The following is a 17,076-nucleotide window of genomic DNA, read 5'->3' as shown; positions in this document are numbered from 1 at the left end:
GGCGACTCAGCGGCCACGACGCGCGGACTCTTGTTTGGTTTCGACATAATGATACTCGATACTTTACCATCGACTAAAATGTTCGATATTTAAATATACCGCCGTAACCATACTCGATACTTTACCATCGATTATAATTTTCTATAATTAAATATACCACGGTAACATTACTCGATACTTTACCATCGATTGAAATATTCGATATTTAAATATTCCGCAGTAACCATACTCGATACTTTACCATCGATTATAATTTTCTATAATTAAATATACCACGGTAACATTACTCGATACTTCACCATCGGTTATAATTTTCGATGTGTAAATATATCGCCGTAATAATACTCGATACTTTTGCATCGATTACGAATTTTCGATGTGTAAATATACCGCCGTAGCAATACTCTATACTTTACCATCGATTTAAATGTTCGATATGCAAATATATCACTGTAATGTAAGTATGTATGTATGTAAGTATCACTCGATACTTTTCCATGGATTACAATTTTATATCTGTAGTATACCACTGTAACAATATTGCTATTAACTATTTTTGTCTTCTTTGTCAAATCTGTGGTAATATTGACTGTCACAATAAATATTATTTATTATAACAATTTCTTATGTTTTTGTTTAGTTCCATAATTGAAAACTAATGGATGGCAAAAACAGGTTATTAATCAAAATTTGATGAAAATTGATTTTATGTGTGATTAATGATATAGGTCGATATTTCTCAACATCTAATGGAATATTTAAACTGCCAGTAGTAGCTGAGTAAATAGAACTGTACTTGACGAGCCGTATGATTTTTTATATACACATTTGATGTGAATTAAACCACTCTACGTGCCTTTAATTTTAGACTTTCTAAAGAAATCAAACATCAATTTCACTGTTAGGGTCCTATACAAAAAGTATAGTGTTTATATATTTTGTTTGTATACTTTCCGTCTATTTTGGCTCTTTTTCTATTCTTTTAACGTAAGTTTGGACGAGCCTTACATTTAATGATATTTTTTAAATTTGAAAATAGCAGGTTGTTCCAAAATTTGTTTGTTTAAGAACATGTCCATTTTCTCATTTAATATACTTACTTCTAACTAAAGCTAATTCCTAACAATAAAAACTATGTCAATTAAAATAGTAGAGTTTATTCATATCAATAAATATAAACACCTTAGATTTTCCTCCAAAAAAAGGTGTATTTCCTCTAAGTTGAATCATTATTCCTAATTTACAATTTTTCAACCAGTTTAATTTGAATGCCTAATGCTAAATTTATTTTTATCAACATTAATGATTATTACTCTAAGTTGTCTTTAATTATTGCCATGTAATTAATTATTTGCTAGAATACAATTTAATAATAAGTATTATAAAAGCATGATTTAAGTAATTTATAAACAAAGTTCAATTTTGAAATGGGTAACCAGTTTTATATAAACGAAATAGCTTACGAATATAATTTAAGTAGTATCCAATGGAATAAAACTGTAGATGAAATTAACATTATTTTGAATATGATTTGAAAGTTTGTAAACGTGTAATTTTATTCTCTTAGTACTTTAGTGTGTTATTAAATAATTTTCATGTAATGTGCTAATTTCTTACAATATTAAGTATTACGAGTAATTAGTAGTTATATTGAAGGGAATTTCCAAACAAACTCATTTGCATGAGATCCTAAGGAAATTGCAGACATTTATTAGATTGCGACATAATTTAATCAATTTAGAGTATAACTCCCTCAACCAAAAATCTCAGCGAGCTCGAAACCGGCCTGAAGCTATAACTAGGTCGGCAGAGCACAAGGCTGCTAAGAAAAAGCTCTGAGTGCAGCAATTCGTTTGAGCAAAGCACGATGCTGGCGTAAGCTCTTGCCAGGAAGTTGACTCGGACCCTTGGGGAAGAGGATACAAACTTGTGCGAAAAAAGCTAGGAGGAATAGGGAAAAGCACGGAAATGCCTGCTGGAATGATTTCGACGATCGTGGAAGCTCTCTTCCCAAGTCACCCTGTAAGGCGGGAGGAGAGAGAGTAGCGAGACCGGTACCCAGACGTATCCCCATTTTTACGGAGCAGAGCTTGTAGCGGCGGTGTCTACCATGCGCAACAAGAAGGCTCCTGGACCTGATGGAGCATTCCAGCTGAGGTTTTGAAGATTGTGGCGGCGAGTTATCCGTTCTTGCTGCTGAACATGTTTAATGCATGTTTGGTAGCGGGTGTGTTCCCGTCGCGCTGGAAGGCTGCTAGGTTGGCGCTGATCAGCAAAGGCAAAAATGATCCGAACTCCCCGTCGGCATACAGGCCACTTTGTATGCTTGACACCGCGGGAAGCTCTATGAAAGGTTGCTGAAACCCAGGTTTGCTGTCGTCCCATCGAAGCCGCCGGAGATCTCCTCTCTCCCCGGCAGCATGGCTTTCGAAAGCGACACTCAACTCTGAACGCTATTACAGAGGTGATCAGTGCCGTCCAGCAGGCCGAAACAGCTTGTCACCAGGCTCGGCCAATTGTGCTGTTGGTTACACTTGACGTAAAAAACGCGTTTAAACTCTGCTCGGTGGGAGGACATGCTAGAGGCGTTGCAGCGGGACTTCAGTGTGCCCGACTATCTCCTGGTCATTGTGCAGGACTACCTGAAGAACCGACGGCTATTGTATGAAACCAAAGACGGAAGGAGAACAAAAGAGGTCACCTGCCGGTGCGGCTCAAGGGTCTATTCTCGGCCCAGACCTATGGAATGTTTCATACGATGGTTTGCTTCGCCTCGAGATGCCCCACGACGTCTACCTCGTGGGTTATGCTGATGACGTGGCTGCAGTCATCACGGCGAGGACGCCGGACTTGGCACAGTTACGCCTTAATCAGGTAATGATTCGGGTCAATGCCTGGATGACGAGCCATGGACTTGAGCTGGCGGTCTCCAAGACCGAAATCGTTATGCTCACTCGACGGAGAATCCCCACTCTGATCTCTATGAATGTGGGGGGTGTCGAGGTTCGGACAAGGACTGCGGCGAAGTACCTGGGTGTGTTACTCGACTGCCGTCTTCGGTATTGGGAGCACATTCAGGCGGTGTGTGACAAAGCCTCTAAGGTGGTTATGTCTCTCGGCAGGCTGATGGCTAACGTAGGAAGCCCTAGGTCAAGTAAGAGACGCCCTCCTCATGTCTACTGTAAACTCAACCCTTCTGTATGGCGCAGAGGTTTGGGCGGGTGTCATGAGGATAAGGCGATACAGTCAAAAGCTGTTATCGGTACAGAGAAGAGCGGCACTTAGGGTCGCCTGCGCCTATCGCACAACCGTTTCCGGTTCAGCCGTGGCGGTCGTGGCTGGGGTGATTCCTATTGACCTGCTGGCCATCGAGAGACAGACCGTCTTCCGGGAGGCTGCCGAGCGGGGTAGAAAGGATGCCTTGGCTGCTGCCAGGGCGGAGACTCTGCAGGTTTTGGCAGCGGAGGTGGACGGAAGGATTGGACGGCCGCTGGACCTTCCGTCTCATTCGAGAGCTTCAATCCTGGATAGATCGTGGGCCACGGGAGATAGATTTCTACCTGTGTCAGTTCCTGACGGGGCACGGTTACTTTAGGAAGTACCTCTACAGGATGGGAAAAGTCAGGTCGCCTCGGTGTGCTTACTGCCCGGAGGAAGATGATGATGTTCATCACACCCTTCTTCGCTTGCGGGCGCTTCACCGAGGCCAGGCAAACGCTCGCCACCACAGTTGGTGATGTTACGGCAGAGACCATTGTGGAGATGATGCTGCAGAATGAGGACGCCTGGAATGCAGTCACCACTCACGTACATGCGATCCTTCATCAGAAGCGTGAAGACGGATGCCTGGCTGACCCCTAGCTTCCGAAACAAGTAGTTTTGTCCTGGTTGAGACATAAGACACACGGACCAGGCAAGATGTCATCCGAAAGGGTTCCCGGCCTGGGCTCTCCGTGGCCCCGTAGGGGGTTTAGTGGGTAGTCCGCAAGGGAGTCCCACACTCTCCGTGCGCAAATGCATTCCCCCTACGTAAAAAAAAAAAAAAAAAAAAAAAAAAAAAAAAAAAAAAAAAAAAAAAAAAAAACCAAAAAAATCTCGAACAAATAATCTTCAAGTAATAATTGTATCAAATAAAAAACAATTTTTATTTGATAAGATTTCCTATAGTCTGCTAGGCCCAAATAAACTCTCAAAACATATGTGAATTCTTTTCAACAAATTCCAAGATCCTGTTCTTCATGTTACGTTTTGGTCAACTAAATTAAATAACACATTAAAAATACACGTTTTAAAAATATTTCATTAAATTAAACAGGAATTAAATGAAAATTCTATTTGCCTAGTATTTGCTAATGTAGCAATAAAGAACTCATTGAATCGAATTTTTAACCAAATTCGTAAATAGGTAATTATCGACCAATAGACACAATAAAGTATTTTTGAAAATGTTTTCAAACGCTTTAAAAGTCCGCTCACCAAAGCTCAGTTGTTACTGCGAGGATAAAGTAATCCCGTATTTAGTAAGTATATTTCGAAAAATTAGAAAACCCGCGAGTCCCGTCAGAAGAAACGCGGGCTCTCCAGAAACATCCCGAGGACAACGCTCCGTGTGACGTCATGAATGACGCATGTTCCCGTGAATCGTGACGTGGCTGGGAGCAGCATTTACTCTCATGCTTTCATTGGAGAGGACAAGGCCCTGTCCACATCCACCAGCCCAGCCGGCGCTGTGTTATCAAGGGAAGTGATAACAGATATCGGCGACTCAGGCGCCGGCGCCTAATTTCGTAAGTGACCCGTACAGGAGTGAAAGGTGTGAAATACTCGTTTTCAACTTGATCGGAATAAATTTCACCCGAAATAAGTGCTATCAGTCCTAGGAGTCGAGGAACAATTTGTACGAATATACAATGTGCTTTTTCTTGGAATGCATGAACATTTTTTGTAAGAAAGGTACCGATTCTCAGCCAATCTAGTTTTGGCGAAGGTCGAAATAGGAAGGTATCAAAAGGGTTAAAAATACGAAACTATATTTTTTATACAATATATTTTTAAATTTACAAACTTAAAACCGACCATCGTACATATAAATAATAGTTATATTACGATCAGACAATATGTATTTACATATCTGACGGTTGGTTTAAAGAGTGTCAAGTTTAAAAACACGTGTTCTAAGAAAAGAATTATCGTTTCACATTTTTAACACTTTTGATACAGTCCAATTTCGACCTCCCCCAAAACCGCGTGACTATTGATTTCTTTCTTAGGGGAAATTCCTCTCACAATCTCTAGAAAATCCAGGTTTTGTGGTTATACAGTTAAATTACAATTTTCAGATCAGACCCAAATAAAAATTGCTGAAAATAAATTTTTTGTTTATTTTTCTTTAAAAAAAGAGATAGTGTGTGTGAGTGAGAGAGGAGCAGGGAGGGAGGGAGAGGGAGAGAGAGAGTTACTTCTCATTACGTAATATATATATATATATATATATATATATATATAAATATATATATATAGATAACTATACAAGTGGAGTTAATAACATAACATTAATGATTTCAGGGAAGGAAACGTTTTTATGACTTAAGAATAGTACATTTTTAAACGATATATCATTTAACAAAATTATGTGCTTTATAATAATTGTTTTCTTAAGGAATTAAAACGGGTTTCAAAATGAAACTGCATATGCAGTAATCTTTGGACCTGATTATGAGATATTCCAATAATTCTCCTTCCAATTCTTACCACACTTCTGAAGGGGTTGTAAAAGACATTATCTTTGAAAAAATTAAAAATATATTATTTTATCCGAAAAACGATTGCATCACCATAAGGGTTCTACACGAACGGGGTTTTATAAACCCATAGATCATGTATTCTTTTTTGGAAAGGTTTTGCAGCATACGGAGTGTGACAAAATCCAACACTGAATTGTTGCAGGATGCATGCACGAGGGAGTGTACCGGGAGAGTGGTACCCAGTGGCGGGACCCCCAGAGACCCTGCCGCATCCTGAGTTGCAAGGCCGGGGTGGTGACAGAGACAGAGGAGGTTTGCTACACCCCTTGTGCCCTGTCCAGGCCGCCGCGGGAGGGGCAGTGTTGCAGGACCTGCAAGGGTAAGTCGGGAGATCCTTCTCGCCTATGCTAAACTGTCCAACTTTGAGAACTTCTTCCTCAGGAACTACATAACATGTCATAACTATATTTATATATTTTTGTTTCTCTGATTAATTACCAAAATACCAAAAACATTCGACGATTTGTTTTAAATTGACGTATAGAATATATTAAGTTATTATACAGTGTGTCCCGTAACTCTCTGGACAAAGGTATACCACGTTATTGCTCAGGTCAAGACAAACGTAGTTCACCATATGAACATAGGTCTCTCCGATGCTTAGTTTCCCATCTGTCTGTCTGTATGTGTTTTTCATAAAAAAATTAATATCTCAAAAACAAATAAATTAAATTATACTAAATTTGGCTCAAATGTTGATGATAACAAGGCCAATTACTGAAAACATTATCATGAAATTATCTTTGCTATTTTCAAAATGGAGGCCATAAAAACTTTTCAACTTTGTATATTTAAAAACCAGCAGTTTTTGACAATAATTACATGAATAACAGTTTTTAGAGGATATTGTCACAAATCTAATGATACCAACATTATTTTAATCTAATAATAAATAATTGATTTACAGCAGATTTACTATGACAACACATGGCCCACATTGAGTCCTCACTGAATAACCTGAGGTAAACAGTGAGAACCTCAAAATATGAATGTTACATCAAAGAATTTTATATGGAACTTAATATCCAATAACTGGAATATGTATTAAATCATACACAGGGTGAGGTTGTCTCACGTTGTCTAGACCCCAAGAGGATTCACTTATGGCTGGTTTATCTCTTCCAGTTGAACCTATCTTGGAAACCCTATTGATGTCCAGGAACGGCACATCACTAACCACAAATGTCGATATCGGGGTAAAATGGGTTGATCGTTAGGTCTAGCTAGCTTACTGTGCAGGATGGGGGAGCTCCATTAGTGTTTAGGCCGTTGCTTACCTAATCATGAGGAAGTACTGTCTCTTATCCGCTTTGACTGGAAGACGCTGAAACAGAATTAGCCTCCACTTCTTGCGCCTCTAATATGTGTAGCATTTTACGGCATTTGTTTTTTTTTTTTTTTTTCTTATTTGAAAATCACTTTTGTTCTTTATCACTGAACAATTAGATTCCCAGTGTTTTCAAAACAGTTGTTAAGTTATAAAAGTGCTCTTGGTTTAAAGTTTGTTATTGACGATGAAGATTTGATAGGATAACAGGATCTCGGACATTTGAGATCGTTGTACGTTACAAAATGTATAGCACAACGTTTCGAGGATTGAAATCCATCTTCTTCGTCAGGTGAGAAGATAATAAGTACTTAAAATAGGAAAAGGAGAATCTTCTCACCTGACGAAGAGGCTAGATTTCAATCCTCGAAACGTTCTGTTGTACTTTTTGTAACATATAACGGTAAAAGTGTTGTTACAACAGGTGTTAATTTATAACAACACTGCTTCCTATCGATTAATCATGTCTAATGGTTCCCTACTTTCCCAGTTTTAAGAATTATTCCTCAATTTTTTACTAAGATTTCTAGAAAAGGAAGCGAAATCTTGCTGTCCAAAAATTCCCAAAATTTGTTATGGGGGCATACTAAAACCACATAAGAGTACGTATAGGGCATTTGTAGAACCCTAATGCTAATTATTATTTTTAAGGCTTCCCAATTTGACGAAAATTGTCTAGTTAGAAGGGTTGTGACGTCCAGTTTTTTTAGTTTGTACTGATAAAGAGCCTATAATATCTCAGGGCCCAAGGTTTGACGGAAAGAGTATAAGTTTTATTTCTTTTTCATATCCATATTCTGTCCGCAACATGAGGTAAAAATTCAGGTGAAATTTGATTACCTAAATGATTGAATACATTTCACGTGATCTATATTTATTCGTTAATTGAACGAGCAACTCAGTCAATATTTGATTATAATTTCTGTGGTCCGGTATATTCACAAGGGAAATTATTCATACTCGTGTTTTGTTTTGTGTGAATCATCGCAAAGTGACTCAGGGGTTATGAGATACGTAGTGACTCAGAGGGTAGAAACTCAATCTGTATTCTCGGAAGAATCGCTTCTGCCTTTAGTCATACAATTCGTTAGCCCATGTTGTATACATATAAGGAATGGATGCCGATTTAGTAATGTTAGGCAATCATTCTATTTGGTACAAATTATTAATGGAGGTGTGATGTGATTTATGTATAAAATTACTTGAGGTATATTTTGAAAGTGAAATAAAAAAATCTCAAAAACTTGGTAGTCTTATGACTAACTGGAAACCGTAATAATTTGTAAATTATTTTTGGTGTCCAAACAAAAAATATAGTTATAGCTAAAAAAAAACTGAAAAACGTCGACGCTGAATAGCAATGCAGTCGTAGATTTAATCATAAGATTAAAATAAAATAACTGTTTTTAAAATTTTACTAAAACTTACGGTGACACCTTACAAATTCTCTTTTATTTAATCGTTGTTTTATAATTACAGGGAAACATTAGCAATAGAATAAGTATATACATAAAATATCCAATGGCCATTTAGATCAAGTGGGTTATTTTGCATAACCATCAAATAACCATATTATTCTAAGTAGCAAAAGAATATCGTATGTAGCCACGTAAATCCACTATTGGAAATAAAATAATTAATAAAATAGTATAAATGCATAATAAAAAATAATGTTATATGAATACAAAGGGCTAGTCATTGCACCTGTTAAGTATCTTATGTAGAGACGCTGGGATGCTAAATCGTTATACAGAAGTTATAGTTAAACAGCAAGCTACAAATTCTAAATAATATGACGAGCACCAAATAGAATAGACGCCGACCTGGTAACGAGAAGAGATATATTACTTGTCAAGTATCAGGAGTAAGGCAGAGATGAGTAAAACTCCTGATACTTTTGACAGTAGATAAGTAATTGGGTTAATTGCAAGGTATAATATGTAATACATGAGGAAAGAGATTTATATTTTTCCAGAATCAGGAGTAAGCAGAGATGAGTAATACTCCGGATACTTTTGACAGTAGATAAGTAATTGGGTTAATTGCAAGGTATAATGTAATACATGAGGAAAGAGATTTATATTTGTCCAGGATCAGGAGTAAAGCAAAGGTAACGTTTACATTAGACAATTTTGTTTATCTGCAAGTATAATATAGAACGGCAAGAGGAGCTATATTTATACTTTTAAGCATCCGGAGTTAGGCGGAGATGACATTTTGAAAGTATACAAGTAATTGGTTACCTGCAAGGTTAATATGTAATGACATGAGAAAAATATTTATATTTGTCCAGTATCAGGAGTAATGCAGAGATGAGTAATACTCCTGATACTTTTGACAGTAGATAAGTAACTGATAACCTGCAAGATGTATAATTCTCTTTGCCACGTCATTACATATTATTTGTCCAGTATCAGGGGTAAAGCAAAGGCAACGTTTACTACAAACAATTTGGTTTACCTACAAGGTATAATATATAACGCCATGAGGAGCTAGATTTATACTTGTAAGTATCAGGAGTTAGGCGAAGGTGATGTGATAAAAAAGACGATAAACTATTGCTTAGAAGTAATAATTTAACTGCGAACTATAACATGTAACGACATGAAGAGTAAATCGCGTACTTGTCAGGTTTCACGAGCCATGCAGCGATGATGAATTGATGGCAAGGTGTCAGGCGCGAGATGATGTATCGATTACAAGAACGTCAAACCGCTTCAAACAAGTAATAGATTAACTGCAAGCTATAATATTTAGCCTGTTAAGTATCAGGAGTAAGACAGCTATAATTTTGATAGCAAGGATGCCTATCTGATGAATAGAAGTAATATTTAAGTTGCATGTTACAATTTATAAATAATATGAGAGGCACCAATTACGCTTGTTGGGTATCAGGAGCAACGGAGCGACAATACATCTCAGCAGATATTTCAAACTGTTACAAAGAATTAATATTTATGTTTCGACCTACTATTTTTATAATATATAAGGAGTAACAGTTATACTTGGTAGGTATCAGGAGCTATGTAGCGATAATGCATCTAAGTAGATATTTCAAACTGTTACACAGAAGTAACAGTTAAGTTTCAATCTACTATTTTTATAATAGATAAGAAGCGCCAATTATACTTGATAGCTATCAGGAGCGATGCAGTGAAGTAATAGTTTTACATCTTCTGCAAACGACAGTATACAAAATTTACATTCAGGTGTCTAATATCAGAGTCCAAGTAGTGACATATATCTACACGTCAAGTAGAAAGCCAAACTGTGGAAGCTATAGTAGTATAGAATGATAGTGTAGAGTAAGGATACACTTTTCAAATATCGGTCAAGCAATACAATTTCAATAAAGGCAAGCAAGAACACTAAACCGTGACAGTGAAATAATAGTTTAACATCAGCTATAACTGCTACTCTCTTATGGGAGTAGTATACTTGTCAAGTATCAGAGACCTAGCAGTAACGTGTCAGTACAGGCAAGCAAGAACACTAAACCGTGACAGAGAAATAACAGTTTAACATTAGCTGTAACTGCTACTCTCTTATGGGAGTATATCAGTAAGATGTATACTTGTCAAGTATCAGGGAGCTAGCAGTAACGTGTCAGTACAGGCAAGCAAGAACACTAAACCGTGACAGAGAAATAACAGTTTAACATTAGCTGTAACTGCTAATCTCTTATGGGAGTATATCAGTAAGATGTATACCTGTCAAGTATCAGGGAGCTAGCAGTAACGTGTCAGTACAGGCAAGCAAGAACACTAAACCGTGACAGAGAAATAATAGTTTAACACTAGCTAGAAGCGATAGTTTGTAATGATAGGTAGCAGCGAGCAATGTACTTGTAATGATAAGGCAAACCCAGTAGCCGACCTAGAACTGAAAGTATAATGACTCCTGTCCCACCTTCACTTCATATCGCCTCTTCTATTGGGAGTGGCCGGGCGATGGTGGAACTGATAACGTCATCTGTGCAAGATAAGGTACAAATGTAAATTCTGCCAGGAATGGAATTGTTGCATTTGTGTGATTTAGATGTGCACAACAGGCTTCGCTGAGGCTGCTTGCAAAATTCCAAACCGTAGCTCATTGCATTTGCGAGATATCCTGAAGACAGATAGACAGACATACTAGAGGTGTGCCAAGTAGCTCCGAGAGCGGAGAAGCCAAACTAGCTCCGGCTCCGTTTGCGGAGCTAGCTCTTTAAACAGCTCCAGCTCCGGCAACCGCTCCGGCGCGATGTGCGGCATCTGTCTGCTCCCTTGTAGATTGGAGCTTATTGCTTGGTTATGTTATAAAACAGCAAATACTACTGTAAACAAATATGCTAAGGTGCTGACAGTTTTAATTACTACTTTACTTTTTTATAATACGTATTATGAAAATCTAATTTTTTGGGTAAGAAGACTACACGTACATTTTATTTATATTTATTTTCACACTGTAGTAATAAAACATAAAAATAGTACGGTAACAGAAAATATAAAATAATATACAAATTATTTACACAAGTATTCATGATTTGCATTTAGATACACAAGTTTGAGTCACTTTCATGGATTTGATACGTGATCTTCGGTCACTTATTATTATTCCCGTTCGGGAAAAAATTCTTTCACAAGGTACTGACGTACCCACAAACCCCCATGTTTATTTTTAACGAGTCTGCTGAGATTTGGGTAGACTGCCTCGTGAATCCTCCACCAGGACAGAGGATCGCCTTCTCTGGGAAGTGGTGGTTCAGCGATGTACCTGTCGATTTCGGCGGTAGCACAATCGTTTGGGAGTTCCGGGAGTCTGCCTTTGTACAGATTTTATTACAGAATCAAACATAGAAAATACTGAACATTCTTCTTCTTCAAATTGTGATGGACCAGATTGGTTGGTCAAAGTCAAAGATGGTGTACCAGGAGGGGATTGTTTCCATTGCGGTGGCAGAAGTGGCGGAAATCATAGCTGCAACGACCGTAATCACATGATTCTTAGCAAACTGTTGACATTTGTCGTCAGAAAATGCATACAATTTGAACCTTGGGTCCAAAAAGGTATTAAGTACTACTAACTTGTTGTACTCAATGTCATGGTATCTGGCTGATAACCCCATGAGCAGGTTCTGTACTACCTGTATTGCATCAGGGTGCAAATTTAGTGTACATAGTTTTGCTGCAAACATTTTGCAGCCCAAGCGTCAAAACAATTATTTTGACTTCCAGTGAAGTAGGATTCCCCACTCATCTTTGCTGTGACCTCTTCAAATGGTTTTAGGACTTTGCAAAGGTCACTGCAAAGTTTTCCATTCATTAGAAATTAAAGATGGCAAGTCTTTTGTCCAGCAATGCCAAAGTGCTTATTACAGCCTCTTTTAACTGAACAAATCTACAAAGCATGTAATATGTGCTGTTCCATCTCGTACTTACATCTTGAAGTAAGCGTTTAGGGTCTTTAAACGCCATTGTTGATTTGGTATTTTAATAGTTTTTTCAGTGGCTGCGTTGCTTCTCTTAAAAAAATGAGACAATCTTTTTGCATTGGTGATTACTGTATCTACCTTTGATATGGCATCTTGAACCACTAGGTTTAAGAGTATGTGCATAGCACGGCCAATGACTCCACATTAAAACATTTTTTATGGCTCCAACGACATTGGAGGCATTGTCTGATACAACAACTAAGATTTTGTCTGAGATTTTTATAGAAATTCGTTATTTTCTTGATTTCTTTCTTCGGCTAAATGGCTAGAAGTATGTGAGCCCTCCATTAAAATACAGTCTAAGAGAACTGATTTCAACACAAAATCATTGGTAATGAAATGCCCTGTAACAGCTATATACGATTCATTGATCGTAGATGGTCCATGCATCTGTCGTTAAACAGATGTTTTCCACATTTTTTCGTTAACTCAGCTACTTGAAGCTTACATTTGTCGTACGTGGTGGGTATTAGGTTTTTTGAAACCACTTTCCTTGATGGAATTTCAAAAGAAGGTTTAAAGCTGTAACGAATTCCCCCGAAAACCAGAGTCCTCCACAATAGAAAACGGTTGGAAATCTTTGTAAAATAGCTTTAGAAACGCAGCTTCTACCTTTTTCTTTTGGTTGTTATTCATTTTTTTTTGGTATAAAACTCGATAGAGTGGTTTGTTTAGCACTTCCCTTTGGCTTATCTAATTGATTAGAAGGCAACTCACCAGGTTGAGGTTCATTTTCAGTTGCAAAGTTACTAAATGAAGCGGCTGAATCGGTAGGTCCAGTGTTGGTTGTAACATTCACATCACGATCACTTACACTTGTTGATTTTGAACTTATAACACTCAAAGTAATTCCGACATGTTTTCTCTCAATATGCCTCTTCAAATTGTACGTTGATTGTACGGTAGCACATAACCAAGCCACAATGTTCACATCTACAGTTTTTAAGGTTAGCATCAATAACTGTAAAATGAGACCAAATTGAACTTGTCTTAGATTTCTGTACTTTTGATGCCATGTTAATTAACTGCACAAAAACCAATCAAATACTAGTCCCATACTCGTAAACCGCACAAAAATATCACTTTTCACTGTATGTCTACGTTAGAACTCCTACTGAAACTGAAACTGGTTTGTTTTGGTTTGTCAACAAGTTTGTAGGCCACAGCTGATAGCTCCACAGACGCTCCGAGAGAGTAATTATATGAATATATAAGGTTTAGAGCTGGAGCTGTTTCGAGAGTCACGGAGCGCTGCTCCGCTCCGCTCCAGCAGCGGAGCGCTGATTTGAAACAGCTCCAGCTCCAAAAGGCACACCTCTAAGACATACAGGAATGAAATTTTTATGTCCCTTAGGCAAACAAGAGGGAATTATGTCAGCCTACAGAGTGATAGGCTTCAATGATGCTTAGTCAAATTCCACGGTTGGACATGCACCATCAAAGAACCCATTCTTGCCCATGTGGGACTTAAGTGTTATACCAAATTTGCAGTCTACAGATCAAGTCTTTCTCGAGTTATCTTGCAACTTGCTACATTCAAATTATTCATTAAATTGGGCAAGAACGTAGCCGGAAAGAAATTTCTGGGGGGCTTCAGACAACTGATATTTGCCCGTAGTGGGCAGAGTGTAAGGCCCCATTTTGATTCTTAAAAGTGTTTGACCCGTTTCTTTGTTGAAAATGATCATTCAGCAGTACATGTCAGTAATATTGAATTATTTAAATAATAATAATCCTTTACTAAAAAGGTAATTGACAAATTTGAAAACTATGGGGATCCGGACTCCTTGGACCCCCTCGCTGGCTACGTCCTTGAAGTTGGGTCTCATAGGAGTCCTTAAGGAATGAATTTGCCTTACCAATAAAGCCAATATAAAAACGTTCGCAAACGCTCAGCCAAACTCCATGGTTGGACATGCACCACCGTCAAACCCATTGTTACCTGTATAGGCATGAAGATTCCTGCAAATTTTCAAGTCCATACGCCAGTTTATGTTCGAGATATCATACGGAGATACAGGCAGATAGAAATAAAACTGTTCCTGTCCCTAGAGTGAAAGGCTTCGCTAACGTTCAGCCAATTTGGACCATTTTAAAGTCCTGTACGTGACGTCAATCCAGAATCAAATCCATTCTAAAATCACGATGTTACAATCTTATTGTTCCGGGATGACTAGAAACCGAATAAAGGCCAAGTCACGGAAGGATAGTTAGGCCATGAGGTGTACACTTAAAGCACAAGAGGTATTTGAGCAAAGGTATAAAGTGAGTTTGCAGAATTCAGTCGTAAAGCCACGTAGTTAGGTTATAACACCAGATACTACAGTGAGGCGTCAGGAACATAGTGGGGGTTATCAGTATCGCCATGATAACAGCTTCCAATCCACGTGCCGGTCGCTTCAGCTGTACAGTGCTAATTGGCTGAGGGGTCATTGATAACAGCCTGGCAAGTGTAAACATGGTCCGGCAGCCGGCGCCGGGCTTAGCTGTAGATTCCAAATATTTTCTCAAACGATCGCAATATTTTCTTTCGTTTATTTTATTTTTATTGGGTATTTAATCGAAAGAACCCACATTTTCTCCGTTTTCTGGCTCAAATGTTTACCAAAGAAGTATTTGTGTATGTAAACCCCTTGTGTGCTGCGATTCATCGGAGAAGATCAGATGGAGAGGTAAATAACACAAACACAATACGAGGAAAAGGCCAATGGAATTGTCTCAAACTGTTTCCCCATTGCTGGTCTAAAATTATCACATGAAGTGGGGTACGGCCAACATACTGGACATGTTGTAAAAAGAATTGTTCAAAAATAAAGTAAAGGATGTCTTACTTTACTAAGAAGTTAGGGCTAAGGACCCCTTTATAACACTGAACCTGAGGACCAACGGTTTAAAGGTAACTTCCGAACCGCCACCAACGGCCGGGCAGGCGGGCTGCTTGCAAGGACAGGATCGCTCAGCGGTCACCCATCCAAGCAGCAGCCACGATCGATGTTACTTGATTCCGTTATCTCGCGATAACCGCCATACTCGCTACACTGTGCCATTGGCATGAAAAAGTTTCATAAATAAAATAAGCGCATGAGCTGCTAAGTCAACCTTCTATTTTGGCCAACAATATGGAAATATAATTAACTGTAAACCTAAGCAAACAGTAACAATGCAAAGAAATCTTAGCCCATAAAAGCCGAACGCAGACTGTATAACTTGCGAGGTGTGGACCTCCCTACACGCACAAGTGGTCGCTTATATCCTAATGGGCGATTTTTACATTAATGCGATGGACACTATTCACCCTTCCACCAAACGATTTGTCGACTTGTTAAGATCATTCGACCTTGAGTTGTTGGTCAAAACGCCAACGCGTGTGACACAGTCTACACAATCGGGACAATCGACAATATCATATCTAATCTCCCAAGTGTCGCAGTGTCCGTGGTCAATACAGCTATCTCGGGACCACTACGGCCAAGAGGCTATTATTAGTGGAAGTAAACATCGAGAGGGGAGCTCAAAATCACTAAAACAATAAAGAGACTTTAAGGCCAGGAAACATCGCTCTCCCTCAACACTTCCCTTTCCAAAGAAGATTGGAAAATTCCAAGAATCAAGTCTTTCGGTAGAAACAGCATTTTAAAAATGTTTAGTGATACACTAAACTTTCATGTTAACATGTACTGTCCTCTCAAAACCATACAAGTTTGTCCCAAAACGGTAAACAAGAAATGGATCACTAAAGGAATTTTATAATTTCTAGAGAAAAACTAAAGTTTTTCTCAGAAATTCAGAAAAACATCACACAATGAAGAATTCAAACGATTTTTTCGAAATTACAAACTAATTTACAGAAAAGTGATCCAGGCGGCAAAGGCATATGATGTTTCTAAATCAATCTTATTTTCAAAAAATATTTCTAAAACTGCTTGGAACATCATCAACAATAAAAACAAATCATGCAACAATCAAATCAAATTAAAAAAATGGTGACAGACTTGTGGAGGACGCGGTTGAGGTTGCGAATAGGCTTAACAGATTCTTTGGATCTGTTTGCTTATGAGCAAGGCCCTTGCCCATCACCGCCACAAGGAATCCCAAGACGGAGACAGTGTCCAGTAGCCTCCATGGCACTGGCACCTGTCGTTTGAGGAAGAGCTTGAAAAAATAATTCAGCAGCTCCCAGCCAAAAAAATAAAATGATTTAAATTTAATGTCGATGTGGCTAATAAAAAACATGTTCAAAGCATATTGTGAAACCTTTAACCCAATTAGTAAATTTCTCTTTTGAACAAGGAGTTTTCCCCTCACTCCTCCTAAAAACCGCGAAAGTGAGCCCGATTTTTAAGAAAAGATGATCCCCACTCCCCACACAATTACCGGCCTAGTCTCAATTTTTGCCAGTTTTGAGCAAAATATTTCGAAAAACTTTTCTTGGTAAGAATGCTTCAATTTTTAAATAAGCCACAACCAGCTAT

The 17,076-nt window shown here is 38.3% G+C and overlaps 1 protein-coding gene across 4 annotated transcripts in view; it reads left to right on the top strand.

Annotated features, from left to right (window-relative positions):
* The window catches only part of LOC124367334 (BMP-binding endothelial regulator protein), a 192,561-nt gene that overhangs the window by 144,336 nt on the left and 31,149 nt on the right, over positions 1-17,076 (top strand). For all 4 annotated transcript variants that reach the window (XM_046824075.1, XM_046824073.1, XM_046824074.1 and 1 more), the window contains exon 5: positions 5,947-6,123. In XM_046824075.1, the coding sequence (XP_046680031.1) occupies positions 5,947-6,123 (177 nt within the window). The remainder of the gene's footprint in view (positions 1-5,946; positions 6,124-17,076) is intronic.

Source organism: Homalodisca vitripennis, chromosome 8 (genome assembly GCF_021130785.1).
Source record: "Homalodisca vitripennis isolate AUS2020 chromosome 8, UT_GWSS_2.1, whole genome shotgun sequence".
NCBI classification, from domain to species: Eukaryota; Metazoa; Arthropoda; class Insecta; order Hemiptera; family Cicadellidae; genus Homalodisca; species Homalodisca vitripennis.
Note: the sequence above shows the minus strand (reverse complement) of the source record. Positions and strands in the feature narration are given on the sequence as shown.